This window comes from Bos indicus, chromosome 18, assembly GCF_029378745.1.
Source record: "Bos indicus isolate NIAB-ARS_2022 breed Sahiwal x Tharparkar chromosome 18, NIAB-ARS_B.indTharparkar_mat_pri_1.0, whole genome shotgun sequence".
NCBI lineage: Eukaryota > Metazoa > Chordata > Mammalia > Artiodactyla > Bovidae > Bos > Bos indicus.
In genome coordinates this window covers 35,739,154-35,759,655 of record NC_091777.1, presented here as the reverse complement: position 1 = coordinate 35,759,655, position 20,502 = coordinate 35,739,154, and the positions used below count along the sequence as shown (strand labels likewise).

Here is a 20,502-nt window from a genome sequence, read left to right as displayed (position 1 = left end):
CAGAAGGTGCCACTGCAGGGAGGGGTGGAGTGACTCGAGCAAAGGCAATGGATGTGGGGGTCCTCCCATGTCTGCCTTCTCCCAGAGCTGGAGAGAGCTTGGGGAGGGGGAACCACTAAGCAGAGAGGAAAGCTACTGTCTGCAGGACTAGGTGGCCATCAGGTCATGGGATGCATGATGCCCTATAGAAGACCAGGGACCTAGATTCTGGAGAGTTGACAGGAGGGGATTTAACCTTTTTCTTCCATTACAATCTAATTAAACTCTATGAGAAGAGAAACAAGCCTCGGCCTTGCCCATAGCTCAGCCAGGCGGGGTGAAATAACCTGAGAGACACTGGGCAGTCCCTTGGTTTCATCCCACCTCCTGCTACCCCTCCTCACCTTGAGGCCTGGAGACAGTGAGAGCATTTTTCAGTCATCTGACCATCAGCAGCATCTCCCCCTGCCCTGAGGACCACCGACGACTAGGACAAAGTGGAAAGTAGAGATTGAATCGTAAAAAACTTTGCAGGAAGCCACCTCCCTTAAAGCCAACAGGCCCAGCTGTGGCAGCCCAGGGGCTACAGGGATGGACTCAGTTGGAGAGGGAGCTAAGTTCCTGCCAACAGAGGCGAGAGGAAGTCCTGCTCTGCTGCCTCCTAATCCGAAAGGAGGGAGTTCAAGTTAAGACTCTGGGAAGACCACAGAAGCCATCAACTGCTTCTAGGGCGTGAGCTCACACACAGTATGGCCAAGTGGTCAGGAATCAAAGTTCTGAAGGTACGTTGCCTGAATTCAAGTCCTGACTCTGCTTAACAGCTGTTTGACACTGAGTAAATCACCTCATCTTTCTGTTTTGGGCTTCCAGTTCCTGTTTTCTAAGCTGGAACTTTAAACTTACCTCGGAGTATAAAGATTAAATGTTTATTAAGAGATGTGCTCACAATAGTATCTGGAACTCAGTGAACACTCACAGTTGCCAAGTCTTACTGTGACAAACGTAAGACTCCAGAACAGAAGGACAGAAAACCTTCCTCCCTGGGATTTTTCTGTTCAGAATGATTCGAATGAGAAAAACAAGAGGGAATAAATGCCAAAGGCTTCGAGCTGCTCCCAGGTGGCGGGATTCTCAAGACCAACAGCCACATTGGTAGCATCAGCCATTGTCTAGTGAGTGCTATGGGAACAAGCAGAGGGCTGTGGAGGAGGAAACCAGATCAACCTGGAGATCAGGACAGGGGCGCTGGGCTAGCCACATATCTCCTTAACTGCTTGCTGTCAAGGTGGCAGTGACAAAACAAACATAATTGCCATCAGAGGCCTAGAGAACACATGGGACTCAGCTCCCACAAGTGAGTGACTCAAGGAGAGAAGCCTTCAATTTGTTCAAGACCGTCTGTGTGTTCTAGACAGCGTAACACCCTGTAGGCACTCAAGAAATGCTTAGAGCTCATAGTGAGGAATAAGCCTCGCCTGTTCCAGCAGTACAGGATGACAGGCCAGGCTGCAGCTCCCGGAAGTGCCACAAGGTTCCTGTCAAAAGTTCTCTGGTGCGGAGTACTGGGAGAAGGTTTTACATTTAATGGAGTCATACAGGATGTATCATGGGGATGTGCCAATGGTGAGGATGGGTAGGGAGGTAGGGAGGGAATCAGACATCAGAATGTCATTTTTCTTGCCCCCTCCCCAAGCAAAACCAATCTGCTTGTAAACAGTTTGAATGTACACAATAGAAAAGCTATGCTGAAAATACAGATAAACTGCTTGCTGTTCTATTAAGAGATTTTCTATTATATTAAATTTATTGGGGGGGGGGGGGCCATGCCACATGGCTTGCAATATCTTAGTATTCCGACCTGGGATTGAACTTGGGCTCCTTGTAGTGGAAACATGGAGTCCCAACTACTGGACCACCAGGGAATTCTCTATAATTAAAAAAACTTTTTATAAAAATAGCTAGCTAGTGGGAAGCTACTATAAAACACAAGAAGCTCAGCTCGGTGCTCTGTGATGACCTAAATGGGTGGGATGGAGGTGAGGTGGGAAGAAGGTCCAAGAGGGAGGGGACATATGTATACATATAGCTGATTCACTTCATTGTACAGCAGAAACTAACACAACACTGTAAACCAATTATACTAATTTAAAAAATTAAAATTTTTTAAAAAGCTGCCTGCCCACTGAAACAACTCAGGTAGCAGGTACTCTGCTCCCTGGTGGCAGTAGAGGTTAGCCCATGCATGGGATAGAGAGCAAATGCCCTGACAGCCTCAGTCAATCCAAGTTGCTGACTGCCTGGTTCATAGTCCCAGATGATACCAATTTTCCTGGGAGATCCCACTGCATGAACACTACCAACCAGCCAAAGACCTCACACATCTAGTCTTCCGTACTTACTTTTCACTGAAAACCGGTAAGTTCAAATTCTGCTTAAAACCCCCTGGACTTCCTTAGTGGAAGATTCCATGCTTCCAATGCAGGGGGACAACGGCTTTGATCCCTGGTCAGGGAAGTGCCTCATGCCATGGGGTGTGGCCAAAAAAAGAAAAGCACCCTATAATTACCTTGAGATAATAAAAGCTATTTATGACAAACCCACAGCCAATATAATACTCAATGGTGAAAAGCTACAAGCCTTCCCATGAAAACCTGGAGTAAGACCACAATGCCCACTTTCACCTCTTCTCTTCAACAGAGCATTGGAAGTCCCAGCCACAGTAACCAGACAAGAAAAATAAAAGGTATCCAAATTGGAAGGAAGAGGTAGAATTATCATTATATGCAGATGAAATAATACTATACATAGAAAACCTTAAAGACTCCACACAAAAGCTACTAGAACTGATAAATGAATTCAGCAAGGCAGCAGGATACAAGATTACATAGAGAAATTGGCTGTTATTTCTTTACACCAACAATGAAACATCAGAAAGGATACGTACAAAAGTCAATACCTCTTAAAATCATAACCCCCAAAACAACACACTGAGGAATAAACTTCACCAAGGAAGTGAAAGACTTAAATATGATGAGAACTATATAAAACATTAATAAAGAAAATTGAAGCTAATTCAAAGAAATAGAAAGATATTCCCTGCTCTTGGATTAGAAAAATGGTGTCAAAATGTCCAAACCACCCAAAGCCATCTACAATTGTAATGCAATCCCTATCAAACTACCCATGACATTTTTCATAGAACTAGGACACAGAACCCTAAAATTCCTATGAACCATAAAGACCCAGGATTGCCAAAGCAGTCCTAAAGAAAAACAAAGCAGGAGGCATAACCCTCCTAGACTTGATACAGACTGTAAGCTACAGTAATCAAAACTGGCACAGAAACAGACACATGCATCAATGGAACAGAGGAGACAGCCCAGAAATAAGCCCACACCTACAGTCAATTCATCTTTGACAAAGGAGGCAAGAATATGCAATGAGAGAAAGTCTCTACAGCAAGTGGTGCTGGGGAAGTTGCACAGCTGCATGTAAATCAATGAAGTTAGAAAACACCCTCTCACCATGCACAAAAATAAACACAAATGGCTTAAAGACTTAGAACAGAACAAGACACCATAAAACTCCTAGAAAACATAGACAAAACATTCTCTGTCATAAATCGTACCAATGTTTTAAGTCAGTGTCCCAAAGCAATAGAAATAAAAACAAAACTAAATAAATGGGACCTTATCAAACTTATAAGCTTTTGCATAGGAAAGGAAAACCATAAAAAATCTAAGAGACAACATATGGAATGGAAAAAATATTTGCAAATAATGCAACTGACAAGGGCTTAATCTCCAAAATATATGAAGAGTTCATACAACAATTAAAAATTAAACAATCCAACCCAAAAATGGGCAGAAGACTTAAGTCATTCCTCCAAAGAAACACAGATGGCCAATATGCACATGATATTCAACATCACTAATTATTAGAGAAATGCAAATCAAAACTACAGTGAGGTACCACTTCTTAACAGTCAGAATGGCCATCATAAAAAAACATTTGATCCAGCAATCCCACTCCTGCTCACATATCTGGGCAAAATTATAATTCAAACATACACACACTCTGTGTTCATACCTGCACTATTCACAATTGCCAAGACATGGAAGCCACCTAGATGTCCATCAACAGATAAAGATGTGGTACATATACACAATGGAATACTACTCGGCCACAAAAAACAATGAAAAGCGCTACTTGCAGCAATATGGATGCAACTAGAGATTACTATGTTAAGTGAAGTAAATCAGAAAAAGACAAATACCATATGATATCGCTTATATGTGGAATCTCAAATATGACACAAATAAAGTTATCTATGAATCACAGACATGGAGAACAGACTGGCGGATGCCAAGAGGGAAGGACAGAGAAGGAGGCTGAGATTAGCAGATGTTAAGCTTTTATATATAGAATGGATTAAAAAAAAAAGGTCCTACTGTATGGCACAGAGAACTATATTCAATAGTCTATGATAAACCAAAATGGAAAGGAGTATTTAAAAAAAATGTATATATAACTGAATCACACTGCTGGACAGCAGTAAGTAATACATTATAAATCAACTATACTTCAGTAACCAAAAAACCCTGTAATGTGTGGCCAAAGCTTTCACCTAAAATGGTTCTGCCAGAGCAATCTGCCCAGAAATGGACAACAGCAAGATGGAAATTCACCAATACAGAAACTTCCTAACGCATCTCCTTCCCATCCTGCTTCCCAGGTGCTAACAGGGAGCTATGTTCTTTAGGTGTCTCTCCCCACAGTCTGATAGTGGCACATCGGTCCCCCCTTTCAAGTGAACTTCTCTAGGGCCCAGTTTCTTTCTGTTCCCCTGCATTTAGCAAAGCTTGATGCATTGATCCCGGTCCTCCGTGAGCCAATTTTTTAAAGTTACTATTAATCTTTTTACATTTGGGTTCTGCTGGGTCTTTGTTGCTGCATGAATGCATTCTCTAGTTGTGGTTGAGTGGGGACTACTCTTCGTTGAGGGTCACACGCTTCTCATTGCAATGGCTTCTTTTTTGTGGAGTACAGGCTCTAGGTGCATGGCCTTTAGTAGCTGTCATGCCAGGCTTAGCTGCCATGTGGCATGTGGCATCTTCCTGGACCAGGGTTCGAACTCATGTCCCCTGAATTGGCAGGCAGATTCTTATCCACTTTACCACCAGGGAATTCTTGTGCTGAGATCATGAGGCCAGAGCTTCCCATTGGCCCCTTTTTCTTTAAGCTCTGTGGTCCACCTGCTCTACCACAGGGAATCCACTCTTTACGTGGATCATGGGGGCTGGCAGCTATATAGACTCACATCTCTACTCATACACTTTGGGGCATTAAAACCTGTAGCAGGATGCCCTCAATATTCCATCACTTGCCAAGATCATCGCCCATCTGCTAGACAGAAGTGGTCATCCTGGAAACACAGCTTGCTTCTGAAAGAGGTCTGCGCTGTCTGAGGTTATGCACACAGACCCCTCTGGGCCCCTGGTTAGGCAGGAATCACACAAGTGGGGGTGTTCGGAGCACTTGTTAATCCGTTATGATTTATTAGCTGTACAGCAGTAGATCCTCCTCCCCAGCTTTCAACCCCATTACATATTTTATTACAGGTCTCATGTTGGCGTCCTAAAATAATGAAAAATATCACACAGTACAGCTAAGTACAAAATGCATCAACCTAGAGTCTGATAGCTAACTGATGGCTCTCTTAAAAGCAATACACAGAAGAAAAAAGTGTTTGAAATCAGCAAGACTGAGGCTCTCTAAAAACACATTTTAAACATGTGACAGTTCATGTGCAAGAATCACTTTGAATTGGTTTTGCTTCACATTATTATTTTTTTGAAGATCCGAAGTTTAAATTACTGACCTAGTGAAATTTCCTGGCCCAGCTTTTAAGAGCTGCTGTGACCCACTCATAATCACCCTTCTGCTTCAAGAGAGGATTTATAAAACACGAAACTCAGCTACGAACAAAGCAAAGAAAATGTAGATGGGAAATCATAACCGAAAGTTAATTGTACAAGGTTCAAATGCTGGCTCCATGGGTTGGAATCATGATGCTCCATGTGGGTGTCCGTCACGAGCGGGCAGCAGTCTCGGTGCTGTTCTGCGACATGATTGTGATCCAATTCCTTGTCAACGTTTACAAACTACCGTCTGTAGTAACTTAATTTGCAAGTAATTAAAATGCTGGGTTTTCTTACACTGCACTTCTTTTCAACCTCGTAATTAATGGAAAAGATTAAAATGTAAAAAAAGTTATTTACAAGCTTGACCATACCAGAAACTTTGCCAAGAAAGAGGCAAAGTCTTCAGGACAGAAACCAATCGTAGCATGCCATACTACTGGTGTGCAGCTGACTCCAAGCAAAGGGAGTCAGGGAAAAGCAAAAGCAAAAACCAGTTTAAAAGTCTAAGTCCTTCCCAAGTCTGCATTTACAATTAAAAACTCTCCTGGGAAGTAGACCATAAGAACTCTGGGAAACCCGGTGGTGGTTTCTGGAGTGGTTTACCATTGCAAGAGAGAGGGTTCAATGTCTCTGTTTCCAGCTAAGAAAACCAGGGAGGCGTGAACACTGTCCTCAGCACTTCACAGTAAACCCTCAGGGACTCAGAACATTCCATGATTTGCTAACATCAAACAGCAAGTTCTAGTTAAATCACATTTTCTAACATCATCCTTGAAGTTTTAGTTCTCAGTATGTTTGGTAAAATGATGCTTTTCCCAAAGCCAAAAGAAGAAAGAAGGGAGAAAATTAAGATGCAGGCCGTTTAAACACAGCCCAGAGCAGTCCTGGCAAGGAGCAAGGCCCCGCCATCACCGGTCCATCATGCTGAGGATCATCTCAGGCGTGAGGTCTCCGTTGGGGGCATCTGTGGCAGCTGGCTGGGCCTCCTCTTCCTCCCCCTCCGCAGGCTCTGCGTCTGGCTCTTTTTTGACTTCAACTATAATGTTCTCAATTGCACCTGTATTCTGGTCTTCGACCTGAATGATGGCTGTTGCTGGCAAAGAAGAGCATGAAGAAAACAAATGCTCCATTAAAGCCCCCAAGAATTGCAAGAGTCTTTTCAGACTTGACACTAAATGAAAGTGAGCAGCACAGGAAAGCCTCAGTTTCGATATAGAGAACATCAATAAAAAAGATTTAATAACCTATAATGTGGCCATACACAAAGCCCAAATACTCTAGATAATACCAAAAAACAAAGCACTGACATTCCTCTTCATATGCCTCCCAAATCATGTATTAAAAACCTTAAGTTTTCCTTTATCTCATAAATTAGGGCTTCACAATAGTCAGTGTGACACAGGCAAAAAATGCAGACAGTACAAGACAAGGTATACTTCAGAGTGCAGGATGTAGGCAGGTCTGTTTTAGAGATGACCCACCTACAGCAAAAGAACCTGACATTTTAACAAATTTATCTGTGCCAGGTCTTAGTTGCAGCACACGAGCTTAGCTGTGGCCTGCAGGATCTAGTTCCCTGATCAGGGATCGAACCTGGGGCCCCCTGCAATGGGAGTGCAGTCTTAGCCACTGAACCTCCAGAGAAGTTCCAGAACCTGATATCTTTGCGTCTGAAGCTGTCCAACACCGAGGGTCCTACCACCAGTTGGTTCACTCAAATCTTTGTAGGTCAAATAGTTCCCCAACCACCCCACTGTAACAAGACATTTCGACATGGGGCTCAAGGAACATACTAAAAAAAAAACAGATGGACGCTGCATTTGTTGAAGAAAGAAAGAGAATTGCCAGCTTTTAGGAGATTCATGAATAGAACAGAGACCTGAGACTCCCAAGAGCCTGCAATTACAAGGGCCATGTCCAGTACAGGACTGCTCCCCAATGTCCTCTCATAAATCAGGAAGCCAGCAACAGAATCCATGGGTCTGGGTTTCTTAGGAGGGACACTGTCATGGAAATCCCTTTATTCCTCCATCCTTTAAAATTTGGCTCTTATACATTACATTCATTACCATGTCAATTTTGCCAGGTAAGACTCTATTTTGTAAAACCCTCCCACACTGACAGTACCCATCTCATAGAAAGCACCCTTCAACTCTGGACTTTATCTTGCTGAAACTTAACAGTCCTCTAGAGACTTTCTCAGATGTTCCCCAATAAAAAACTAAAAAACTGCTTCCTAAGAATTTGTTCCCAGTGTGACCTTAACTTGTTCTCATGGCTCAGCTCCCACCTACCCAAAGAACAAGGACCCGTCTGGCTTCCCCACATGTTGGGAGAGGATGCCAGCCTACTGAGCTGAGACAAGCAACTTACGCTGGGTCTGTTTGGGCTGGTTGGTTCTGCCAGGGGGGCGTCCTCTCCGTTTCTTGGCAGGTGGTGGGGCTGGGGTCACTGGCTGGGGCTCTGGCTCGGGTTCAATCTCCACAGCAGGCTCCTCCTCATCCTCATTGTCATCCAAGTCTGGCTCAGCATTTTCTTCTCATGAAATCAGGAAGAAGAGGTGGTGGGTGGGGCAAGGAGACGAGTGGTGGAAGGAAAAGCAACACACAAATAATCACGTATTCTGTGAAGTCCACTTAAATATTTATTTTCATCGTTAACAGCCCATTTAAAAATTCCATTCACTGGAATTTTTGTTTTCAGCACTAAACAAAGTAAGCTCGTATTAATGCTAAGTTAATAAGCAAATCAACTTGGATACCATTATTCATATTTTATGTGGACTGGATATTCTTTTGTCTTTAGATATCAAAATATTGAGTTTCAAATTCTTAAAGGCAACTCCAACTTATGCCAGTTATATAAATGCCCCCACCAAGTGGTGTTTTAAGCTGAAAATGAAACAAATGTTCCCTTTACCTACTATACACAGATAAAACAGGACACGAAGCCTGAGATGGACCCCTGAAGAGTGGTGGAAGATGTGTGTGTGTTTGTGTGTATAAAGTTCTTGAAGCACCGTGAGGCCCCATTTACTAGGAAAAGTGTTGAGGTCAAATTTTGGAATTTAATTCCCAGCTGTCCCAAACCTAGTAGGTCCTCCTAACTCCCTTACCTTCTCCCTAAAGCAATTACCACATAAAAGGAGAGGGAACTATCGTAGAAAGAACACTGATGAAGAGCCTGGTAATACAGTTTTGAGTCTCAGATCTCCTAAGTGTGTGACCTAGGATGATAACCACACTGAACCTCAGTTTCCTTGTGTAATTTCTAAAGCACTCTCAAGGATCACAAAGAGATAATGCCTGTAATTGTGCTCTGCAACTTACATTCTACCACATCATCACAGATGCTTTTTACACTGGACATCAGAGTTTATAAAAATTCTCCATTATTCCATATAGGCTTCATTAAGTAAGAGGTATTACCCTCATTTTATAGAAACGGAGAAACTGAAGTGATTTATAAGGCACAACTAACCACAGTTTAGGGGTGTTCTGCTGCCCACATCTGTAGGCAACTGAAGAGCTCTTGCTACCCCTCCCCCACTGCCATGGCACAAAAGATATCCTGCCTGCCTTCCTCCAAGAAGCACAGGTTACAAGCACATTCTCTTTTGCTCACACCAAATGTTTAAATTTAGAAATCTGTGGGTAAATGCCTGATCGTCAGGACAAAAAGCCTTGTCAAGTGACTGAAATCCTAAGTGAAAATGTGGGGAACGTACTGGTACGTGGCAGCGTGTCAAGAACGACATGCTTCCCTGCTGAACTTATTCAAGCCCCCTATTGCCTAAGTTGGCCCAACGCCTAGAAAGCTAAACAAATTCAGTCAGAACTGAGCAGGGGGCAGGGGGAGAAGCACACAAAGTTAATAGGGTCAAAAGCTTATTGGATTGGAGAGATTTTGGTTAAAAGCCCTGAAAATAGTATTAGACTCTGGTGGTCAATTTCTCTTGATGACCAACAGGCAGAACTTCTGGGAGGGAACATATATGATTCTGGCCTTCACCAGTCCAAACATTCTGGGATAAAGAGACAACAGGCCCCAAAGCTGTGCAACTCCTCCTCCTGTCTTCTCCAGTGCAGAAGACGAAAGGAGGAACCATAGAAACCTATTAGGAACTCTCATTAAACTGTGCAGCTGATTCTGGTAAAAGTACAATTAGGAGAATGGAGCTGGTCTAGCTGGGAGATGAACCACGGAAGTGACCATGGCAGTGCCATGAGAAAAAAGGCATGTCTGTGGCTGGAGAAGGTTCGGCAGCCAAGAGCTACTACAGGTGTCCTGAAGCTCAAGTTTATCTGGGCATCTCTGCTGGTTCTTGAGGCCCACTGACATTACTTGGCACCTCCCAACAGTCCACTCAATTTCTTTACCAAACAAAGGGATTCCACAATGATTCTCAGTAGTGTGTGATGTGCTTTTATAAAAATTAAAGTGAAAAAAGAAAGTTAAGCAAAGTGACATTTTAAAGGAGGCATTCACTTAAAACCCAAGATTTTCCACTAGAAAAGGCAGCAAAAATTAAATTACTCTTATGCTTAGATGAATATTCCCCCATAAAAAGTTCTGAATAGAAAAGTGAAGGCTTTTTTAAGATAAAAAACCAAAAGGGACTTCTTATATATTTAAATATAAAAGACCTAGTATTTTCATGAACAACTTTTATAATAAAACCAATAAAGTGATACATATATTCAGTTTTCAGAAATTTCATTTCCTTTCCCACTATTTCTGACAAAGCAACGTAGAAGACAAACTTAGAGCTTCTCAGAAATCCATCAGGCGTCACCTGTAAGCACCTTCCCCAAAACAGAACTCCTCTGCACCCTTTTCCACAAGTCTCAAACACTGAAGCCATGGATGCGCCTTCTCAACTAGGTGCCAGTAACCCAAGCATCCACATTATAAAACCTCACACTTTGGAATGAGTTTGTCTCATCAAATGTGACGCCTACATTACCAACACTCTTGTTCTCCACCCCATTTCATGAGTTTAGCACCTCAACACATATACCTTCTGCCTGGATTTCATGACTAACACCCCAAAGAACATCAATGTTAGGAAAACTGGCAAAGTTTTAAATTATAAATGGGGAGATTAAGGTAGGAAGAGAAAGGCTGACCTTCATGGATTTGATCAACACATCTCAAGGCTAGGCTGACACAGGCAGTCAAACCAGAAGTTGGTCAGGATGCTTAAGCAACCTTCTTCATGTCCATTAGATTCACTGCTCAAATCTAGACCAGCTTCCTAAATGTAAAAGCTATGAACATAGAAAAGAAACTCTGCTGGCCTTAGAATATCACTAATCTGAGTAAATTGAGTATAAAGATATTAATTTTGCTTCAGCTTTAACTGAACATAATATATCTTATCAAGCAATGGAACACCATAAGGAAAAAAAAAAAAAAAAACTTGCTCTGGAAATAAGCTAACTGCTGTTGTAAATATATACACACATCAGGAAGATTAGAGGTTTAAAGGAAGCACGAGAGAGTGGCCTATCTCTGTATTCCAGCACGTCTTTACATAAATACACTGTAAACATTGCACCAAAACCTGCCACTTTTAACTAACTCAAGAAACAAAAGTCACTTACCACTGTCAGAGGAGTCCTCCTTTTTAGAACGCATCTTTCTCTTTCTTCCACGTTTACTCTTCTTCGTTTCTCCTCCATTTTCCCCTTCTACACCATCTGGACCAGCACAATTATCCGCATGTCTTGCCATAGTATTCTAACAAAAGGAACAAAATTCTCGTTCACATTACTAAAAAAGGTAAGATTAAAATTGGAAGTTCTCTTTTAGTTTAATAAAAAAAAACAATTGGGCGGTGGTTATCCATATTAAGTCTCAATGTTCTCGTGTCTGCTAAATGTGTCCTGAACATACTCTTCCTTTTCAGGGAAAATGGTCTCCATCTGGAGTGGGTGGAGAGAGAGAAAAGGGTGGGTGGGAGAGGAGAGCTGCTCAGAAAATGGGGTTAGGTCCTCTGAGCAGGGGAGAATCAGACCAAGCTCCCTGTCCTGTGCAGACCTGACCAACATGACCCTAAGTGAAGGCAGGGGAGAAGGCAATGGCACCCCACTCCACTACTGTTGCCTGGAAAATCCCATGGATGGAGAAGCCTGGTAGGCTGCAGTCCATGGGGTCGCACAGAGTCGGACACGACTGAAGCGACTTGGCAGCAGCAGCAAGTGAAGACAGACCTGTTAAAAATACTGAGTTCCCCATCAGTGGAAAGGTTCACACATGGACATGTGTGATGTGGTGGGGTGGAAATGACTGACCCTTTCCAAATGATAGTTTATCTCTATAATCTCAATGGAGAAAACTGCCCTGCTTTGCAACAGAAGATCAAGAACATGGATGGTATCAAGAACTGTAAGGGAGGAAGTCAAGTTCTGACTCTTACCCGGCGTGTAAATGTTTTCCCACACTTAGAACAGACAAAGGCCGCAGGGACAAAGTTGGGGTCATGATAGCGTTTGAAGTGCATGTCAAGGAGCTGTTTCTGACGGAAGGTCTTGTCGCAGTGGCTGCAGGCATAAGGCTTCTCCCCAGTGTGGGTGCGCTTGTGCATGATCATGTGCCTCTCCTGCAAGAGAACGAGGTGAAGGAAAGTCTCAGATCCTGTCTTAGGGCTGCTATCCCCCACCACCTGCATGCGTAACTCTAAAGACCTTTCTCTTCCAAGGGTCCAGGCCCAGAACCGCTTGCTGAGAGGATAACGTAAACCTGATCGGGATACAAAACTGCTTCCCCAAATCCTAGCAGGTATACTCACTTCTGCTGCTTCTGTAGATCACTCCCAAGCATCAGGCCCCAGTACCAAATTCTTCCCTTCTCTCAAGTCCTGGACTTAATTTCATATAAGGTATATATAAAAACCCTCTGATAAAACCCAACACTGATGAGACATCAATTGTTTTCTAACTATGAAGGTTCCTACCTGTCTACAAGCGTAATCACACTGATCACACTTAAAGCGCTTCTCGTTCTTGTGTGACTTCTGGTGCTGGATGAGGGCATAGCGCTCATGAAACACAGCATCACAGTACCGGCATTTCTTGCCCTGCTCAATGTAGGAATGCTGCTTTCGCAAGTGGACACCTTAAAGCAAAACACAAAGCCCAGGCCAACTTGTGAAAACACAAACATCTCAAAGAGTTAAGAACACATTTCTTTCTGCTTCTGAATATAGTTACTCTGGCTGCTATATAGAAAATGGAAAAAAAGGAGTAAAAACAGACATGGAGACCAGTTGAGACGTTAAAACTCAACAGGTGAGGGAAGGTGGTAGTTTGGAGATGGCAGTGGGTATGGAGGGAAGGGGACCTGACGAGAGACCTAAGAAGCTGAATCAACAGGACTTAGTGACTGACCAGAGTGAGGAAGAGAAAGGTGGGTATCAGGAATGACCTCCAGGTTCCTGGCTTGGAAAACTGAGCAGATGGTGGAGCCACTTACTGAGACAAGGAGTAAGTGGAACAGGGCTGAAGCCTGAGCTGTGTGTCTGCAAGGGGGCAAGGACATTTAGAGTTGAGGGGAAAGATTAAGGAGAACTTGAAAATGAAGGTAAAGAGGCAATACTTGATCATGTAAATGTTGCCAGGACACAGGAGAATGGGATCAGGGCAAAGGGCAGGCCACAGACACGAAGAGTGACACAAGGTCTCTAGAAGCCGATGGGGAAAGAGGATGAACGCAGGTAAGTTACACATCTGGAAAGAGGAAATTCGAAGTTTCAACCTGCTGCATTTTCTGTGTATCTAAAGTAAGAAAAGAGGTTACATACTGAGACGAAGGAGGCAAAGAGAAAAGGGAAGGAAGATTAGAGGTTTAAACAAAGTTAATGATTTACCCTACTGTCATACGACTTCCCACATAGCAGGTGCTCAAGAATCTGTGGAATGAACGGGACACAGCTGATGAGGACAAACAGCTGGAAACTGAGGAGCCAGCTGCGTTTAGGGTCAAGAATTTACGGCTCAATCAAAGTGCTATCACTTCCAACTTTTGTTGTTGTTTAGTTGCTAAATAGTGACTTCTTTGAGACCCCATGGACTACAGCCACCAGGCACTTCTGTCCATGGTATTTCCCAGGCAAGAATACTGGAGTGGGTTTCCATTTCCTACTCCAGGCATTGGCAGGTGGATTCTTTACCACTGAGCCACAAGGGAAGCCTCACATCAAACTTAAAGAGGGCCAATTCTGGGGAACGGAAATAGGTAAGAGAAAGGGATGGCGTATTTTTTTACTCCCTACACATGTTCACTATATGAAGACTTTTTATACATAAATATATCATTTAAAATAATTCTTAGACTCAACTTCTGCTCCTCAGATAGAGAGACCTAACAGTTAATGTCAAAGACTTTATATTTTTATTAAATATTTACAATAATAATTCTGTAAGGTTGGAATTATTCCTATATTATCAGTTAAAAAAAAAAAAAAAACCTTATTAGAACAGTAAGTATTTGGAGGTGAATCTTGATCTGGTAGGTCTGCCTCCAAAGGCCATGCCTTCCTGTGTCCCAAGGTGATGAATCTTAATTATTGCATATTAATGTGAAATCAGACCTGCTTTAAAGAGGGAACACAAACTTGTTTGGGAATGGTTTGGGCAGATAACTATTATTTGACAGCTCCTTAACTACCTCATAAAGAGTTTATTATGTAAGGTCTAAGAGGTTATCATTACAAGTGCAGGTGGCTTGTAACAGAATCAACAGAATGATCTCTGTTCGTTTCCAAGGCAAACCATTCAATATCACAGTAATCCAAGTCTATGCCCCAACCAGTAACGCTGAAGAAGCTGAAGTTGAACGGTTCTATGTAGACCTACAAGACCTTTTAGAACTAACACCCAAAAAAGATGTCCTTTTCATTATAGGGGACTGGAATGCAAAAGTAGGAAGTCAAGAAACACCTGGAGTAACAGGCAAATTTGGCCTTGGAGTACAGAATGAAGCAAGGCAAAGGCTAATAGAATTTTGCCAAGAGAACGCACTGGTCATAGCAAACACCTTCTTCCAACAACACAAGAGAAGACTCTACACATGGACATCACCAGATGGTCAACACTGAAATCAGATTGATTATATTCTTTGCAGCCAAAGACGGAGAAGCTCTATATAGTCAGCAAAAACAAGACTGGGAGCTGACTGTGGCTCAGATCATGAGCTCCTTATTGCCAATGAAGAAAGTAGGGAAAACCACTAGACCATTCAGGTCTGACCTAAATCAAATCCCTTATGATTATAAGTGGAAGTGAGAAATAGATTTAAGGGCCTAGATCTGATAGATAGAGTGCCTGATGAACTATGGACGGAGGTTTGGGACATTGTACAGGAGACAGGGATCAAGACCACCCCATGGAAAAGAAATGCAAAAAAGCAAAATGGCTGTCTGGGGAGGCCTTACAAATAGCTATGAAAAGAAGAGAAGTGAAAAGCAAAGGAGAAAAGGAAAGATAAGCATCTGAATGCAGAGTTCCAAAGAATAGCAAAAAGAGATAAGAAAGCCTTCCTCAGCAATCAATGCAAAGAAATAGTGGAAAACAGTAGAATGGGAAAGACTAGAGATCTCTTCAAGAAAATTAGATACCAAGAACATTTCATGCAAAGATGGGCTCAATAAAGGACAGAAATGGTATGGACTTAACAGAAGCAGAAGATATTAAGAAGAGGTGGCAAGAATACACAGAAGAACTGTACAAAAAAGATCTCCACGGCCAAGATAATCACGATGATATGATCACTCACCTAGAGCCAGACATCCTGGAATGTGAAGTCAAGTGGGCCTTAGAAACCATCACTACGAACAAAGCTAGTGGAGGTGATGGAATTCCAGTGGAGCTCTTTCAAATCCTGAAAGATGATGCTGTGAAAGTGCTGCACTCAATATGCCAGCAAATTCGGAAAACTCAGCAGTGGCCACAGGACTGGAAAAGGTCAGTTTTCATTCCAATCCCAAAGAAAGGCAATGCCAAAGAATGCTCAAACTACCACACAATTGCACTCATCTCACACGCTAGTAAAGTAATGCTCAAAATTCTCCAAGCCAGGCTTCAGCAATACGTGAACCATGAACTTCCAGATGTTCAAGCTGGTTTTAGAAAAGGCAGAGGAACCAGAGATCAAATTGCCAACATCTGCTGGATCATGGAAAAAGCAAGAGAGTTCCAGAAAAACATCTATTTCTCCTTTATTGACTACACCAAAGCCTTTGACTGTGTGGATCACAATAAACTGTGGAAAATTCTGAAAGCAATGGGAATACCAGACCACCTGACCTGCCTCTTGAGAAACCTGTATACAGGTAAGGAAGCAACAGGTAGAACTGGACATGGAACAACAGACTGGTTCCAAATAGGAAAAGGAGTACGTCAAGGCTGTATATTGTCACCCTGCTTATTTAACTTACATGCAGAGTACATCATGAGAAACGCTGGGCTGGAAGAAACACAAGCTGGAATCAAGATTGCCAGGAGAAATATCAATAACCTCAGATATGCAGATAACACCACCCTTATGGCAGAAAGTGAATAAGAACTAAAAAGCCTCTTGATGAAAGTGAAAGTGGAGAGTGAAAAAGTTGGCTTAAAGCTCAACATTGAGAAAACGAAGATCATGGCATCTGGTCCCACCACTTCATGGCAAGTAGATAGGTAAACAGTGGAAACAGTGTCAGACTTTATTTTTCTGGGCTCCAAAATCACTACAGATGGTGACTGCAGCCATGAAATTAAAAGACGCTTACTCCTTGGAAGGAAAGTTATGACCAACCTAGATAGCATATTCAAAAGCAGAGACATTACTTTGCCAACAAAGGTCCGTCTAGTCAAGGCTATGGTTTTTCCAGTGGTCATGTATGGATGTGAAGAAAGCTGAGTGCCGAAGAATTGATGCTTTTCAACTGTGGTGTTGGAGAAGACTCTTGAGAGTCCCTTGGACTGCAAGGAGATCCAACCAGTCCATTCTAAACGAGATCAGCCCTGAGTGTTCTTTGGAAGGAATGATGCTAAAGCTGAAACTCCAGTACTTTGGCCACCTCATACAAAGAGTTGACTCATTGGAAAAGACTCTGATGCTGGGAGGGATTGGGGGCAGGAGGAAAAGGGGACAACAGAGGATGAGATAGCTGGATGGCATCACCGACTCGATGGACCTGAGTATGAGTGAACTCCGGGAGATGGTGATGGACAGGGAAGCCTGGTGTGCTGCGATTCACGGGGTCGCAAAGAGTCGGACACGACTGCGCGACTGAACTGAACTGAAGAGGTTATCATGCAAGTATAAAACACTCAAGGTTTTCATTTGCATCAGGATAGTGAATAAATTTAAAAAATCGAATAATCCAAACAGTGGCCTAACAGTTAACACGGTGCCATGAGATATTACTGGTTTAGGTTTTAGTTTCTATATGGTAAGAACAGTAAAACTCTTTCGTTTATCTGAGAACAGTACTTAAATTTTTCTAAAATCCTTTCTACACCAGAGTAGGATGACACATGACCCACTGGATCTTATGTGGAATCCAATGGCCTCTACTTCAAGCTCACAGTTTCATCTTAAAAATGTTTTATGTTGGTCTGCAGTTTGTTCAATATAGTCATATTAATGTAAAAATGTTTTAAGATACTAGTTCAATTGTGTAACTTTACTCAAAACCTTCTGAGTAAAACCAATGCTGCAGAAAGACAGTCAGGTTTATGACCTGGTTTGGTATGCTCCTGATATGACCTGGGTACTTATACATGCCCCAGTGTGAGAAGCAGCCCTAGAGGATTCCCGAAGACTGAAGTCCAGCTTTGCCCCTCATAAGCTGTGTTGTATCACTTTGGTCAAGACACCTGGTTATCACCTACAAAGCTCGAATAAATATGCCTTGATGACTTCATATGGTTGCTGTGAAGATCAATTAAGTAAAAAAGTAAAATAAAAGTATAAAGACAACCTGAAAGGTACAATTTATCTAAATGCATTATTATTTTGTAGGGAGCAGTACATTTTGGACAGAGAACAGACTGGGGCAGTATTTTTAACTATTTTAAATAAGAAACACAAAGGGATAAATTCAGGTGACCTTATCCTAAAATTTCTACCAGTAAACTCTGCCTTTATATTAACTGTAGCTTAGTTATGTACACAATTACAGCTATCACCAAATCAATATAACAGTCTAATTACCTAAAGAAAGTACAAATATTCTGGGGGAAAAAACCCCCCAAACTGAAGTGGACTGACCTTAGTTCGAACCATACTATGTTACTTCTCTATTTGGGGACTTTTAACATTACCAATGAAGGCTACTAATTAAAAATACACTTTTCTCTCATTATAGTTGCCATTTATTTATAGATGAGCTATAGTCAGGAAAAACTTTTGTAGTGTAGCTTCAGTAAGAGAAAGAAGAGACAGAAAAAAATAGCATAAGCAATGACTTTTATTAAATAGCAGGCCATTCACAACACACAAAACTCACAAAGTCAGAAAAGGAAGTAACCTGTGATCATTATCTTCATAGAGTTGTCAAAATTTATTTTTCATTTGCCACTAGTTGACTTACCCAGATCACTTTTTCGGGCTATGACAGTGTCACAATGGGGACAGTGAAATTTGGCCACATTTTCTGTGTGCTTCTGTAAAATGTGCATCTTCATGGTACCACTTTGGGTAAACCGTGCATGACAAATATAACATTCATAAGGTTTTTCCCCTTCAAAGAAAAAATACAGAATGAACAAATTAGACGAAATGACTAAATAACTACCATTTAATTGAAGGGTTACCAGGCGGCAGATATGCCAAGCCACAGAGGATCTACAGTTCTTAACTCAGGAAGGATGAGGCTCAGGCCCACTGCCTGGCTCAGGCCTATCTTGAGAGATGAGTAAGAAGTCCCAAACTGTGGCCACCACCTCTGCTCTGCCCAGCTCTGCCACAGAGTCCTTCATGTTAATAAGAGTAGTTTCTACAGCAGTACTTACCTTTGGAGGAGAACAGATGGGATGATAGCAGGAGGACCTGCAAGTTTTTCTTTTTAGAAAAAGACTGTACTTTGAAAAACTGACAAGCTGGGTTAGGTAATCTACCCAGACTTCTAACAGTAAAAAATTTCCATGCTCTGGTGTATATTCAGAGCAATGAATTCTGAAGGTATGCCAGAGAACATGTGTCAATTATATACTACTCTCATGCCCGTTTCCATTTGGGTAACTAATGAGGGTATGTGGTGGTTCCCAGGGTGCCATGGGATCCACTAAAAAGTGGTTCATTAATGAAAGCAAGGGAGAAGTCCTACCTGAATGGGTTCGCATGTGCCTTTTCAGCTTGTATGTGTCCCTGCTGGCATAACTGCACAAGCTGCACTGGAAAGGACGCTCCCCAGTGTGAGAGCGAATGTGACGTTTTAATTTGCTGACCTGAAAAAGCAACAAAACCTCTTAAACCTGTATTAACATAGGTTACGACATGAACACCGTGGGTCAAGCCCAAAAGCTTTGGTTTTGGAAACTGAAATTCGTAACAGAAAAAGTCTAAAGGACAGTATTTCTTCCTCTTTAACTGTTGCCTCTAAAATCCCTATCATAATCTAAGGAAGTGGGTAAAATGGATAGGGCATGAGTCAAGATGAGTTACTATTAACTGTTTAGGCTAGGTGATAGGTCCATGGGGTTGTGATATACTATTCTATCTACTTCTTTTATATGTCTAAAATTCTCCAGAATAGTTTTAAAATAATTCATGCTTATTTATGGATCAAGTTGCTAACAAACGTGAATCCAAGTTTATAAGTGCATTTTAATTCTCCTCAGTCTCTCTTTCTTTCAACAGCACTTCCCAGACAGGCCAGGCACCAGCGGCCTCTCACCTTCCTCCCTATGGACTTATGCTTTTCATCTTCAATTGGGTATCTTTCCAACAAAAGAGTGACTCTAAGGAGGGTTTCAAATACTAACATTTGACTTGAAAATTTTAAAAAGTGTTCCATTTTTTTTTAAGTGTTCCAATTTTTACACTAAAATCCCCCTGTACTTCTACACAGTAAAAATTTCACACACTCTCTAAGGCTAAAGAATGGTTCCAACAATATTATTGAATAATTCTCTTTCTAGGACTATAGTTCAGTTCAGTTCTAGGACTTATCACATATTAAATTCCTGTACACCATAGGATCTATTCTTTTTCAGCCAACTCTTTTTTCTGGCTCCAATATCATACTGTCTTCATTTATCATATAGTTTTACAGTAGCCAACAGCAAAAGCCCTTCATTCCCTTTTCAAAAATTTTTTAGTCATTCATATATACACTTCCAGTTGAAATTCAGAATCAACTTGACATGTGTATTTATTAATGTCCTTTGGAAAATTCTGAGACATTTTCTTCTTATAGGTATTAGGTGCTTTTTGCTGTTCAGTTTACCCCCAGGTCATTTTTACTGCTGTTAGAATTTGAACCTGTTTTCTAGTATAGGTACTGCATAAAATAAGTCATTAATTCCAGTGTATTCACCTTGGATCTGACCACTAGACTGAACTCAAATGCTCTAGGTTTTTCAGCCAACTCTTAGATTTTCTATGT

The 20,502-nt window shown here is 41.8% G+C and overlaps 1 protein-coding gene across 7 annotated transcripts in view; it reads right to left on the bottom strand.

Moving 5' to 3' along the window:
* Positions 1-5,505: 5,505 nt before the first annotated feature.
* CTCF (CCCTC-binding factor) overlaps positions 5,506-20,502 on the bottom strand; it is a 45,672-nt gene continuing 30,675 nt past the window's right edge. For 5 of the 7 annotated variants that reach the window (XM_070770780.1, XM_070770783.1, XM_070770782.1 and 2 more), the window contains 7 exons: positions 19,222-19,342; positions 18,487-18,636; positions 12,862-13,022; positions 12,325-12,507; positions 11,510-11,645; positions 8,277-8,438; positions 5,506-6,996 (listed from right to left, as the gene is read on the bottom strand). In XM_070770780.1, the coding sequence (XP_070626881.1) occupies positions 6,812-6,996; positions 8,277-8,438; positions 11,510-11,645; positions 12,325-12,507; positions 12,862-13,022; positions 18,487-18,636; positions 19,222-19,342 (1,098 nt within the window). In that variant the 3' untranslated portion in view covers positions 5,506-6,811. Of the gene's footprint in view, positions 6,997-8,276; positions 8,439-8,458; positions 11,174-11,509; positions 11,646-12,324; positions 12,508-12,861; positions 13,023-18,486; positions 18,637-19,221; positions 19,343-20,502 lie in introns of those variants that run through there. The other 2 variants (XM_070770785.1, XM_070770786.1) reach the window with 2 other exon arrangements.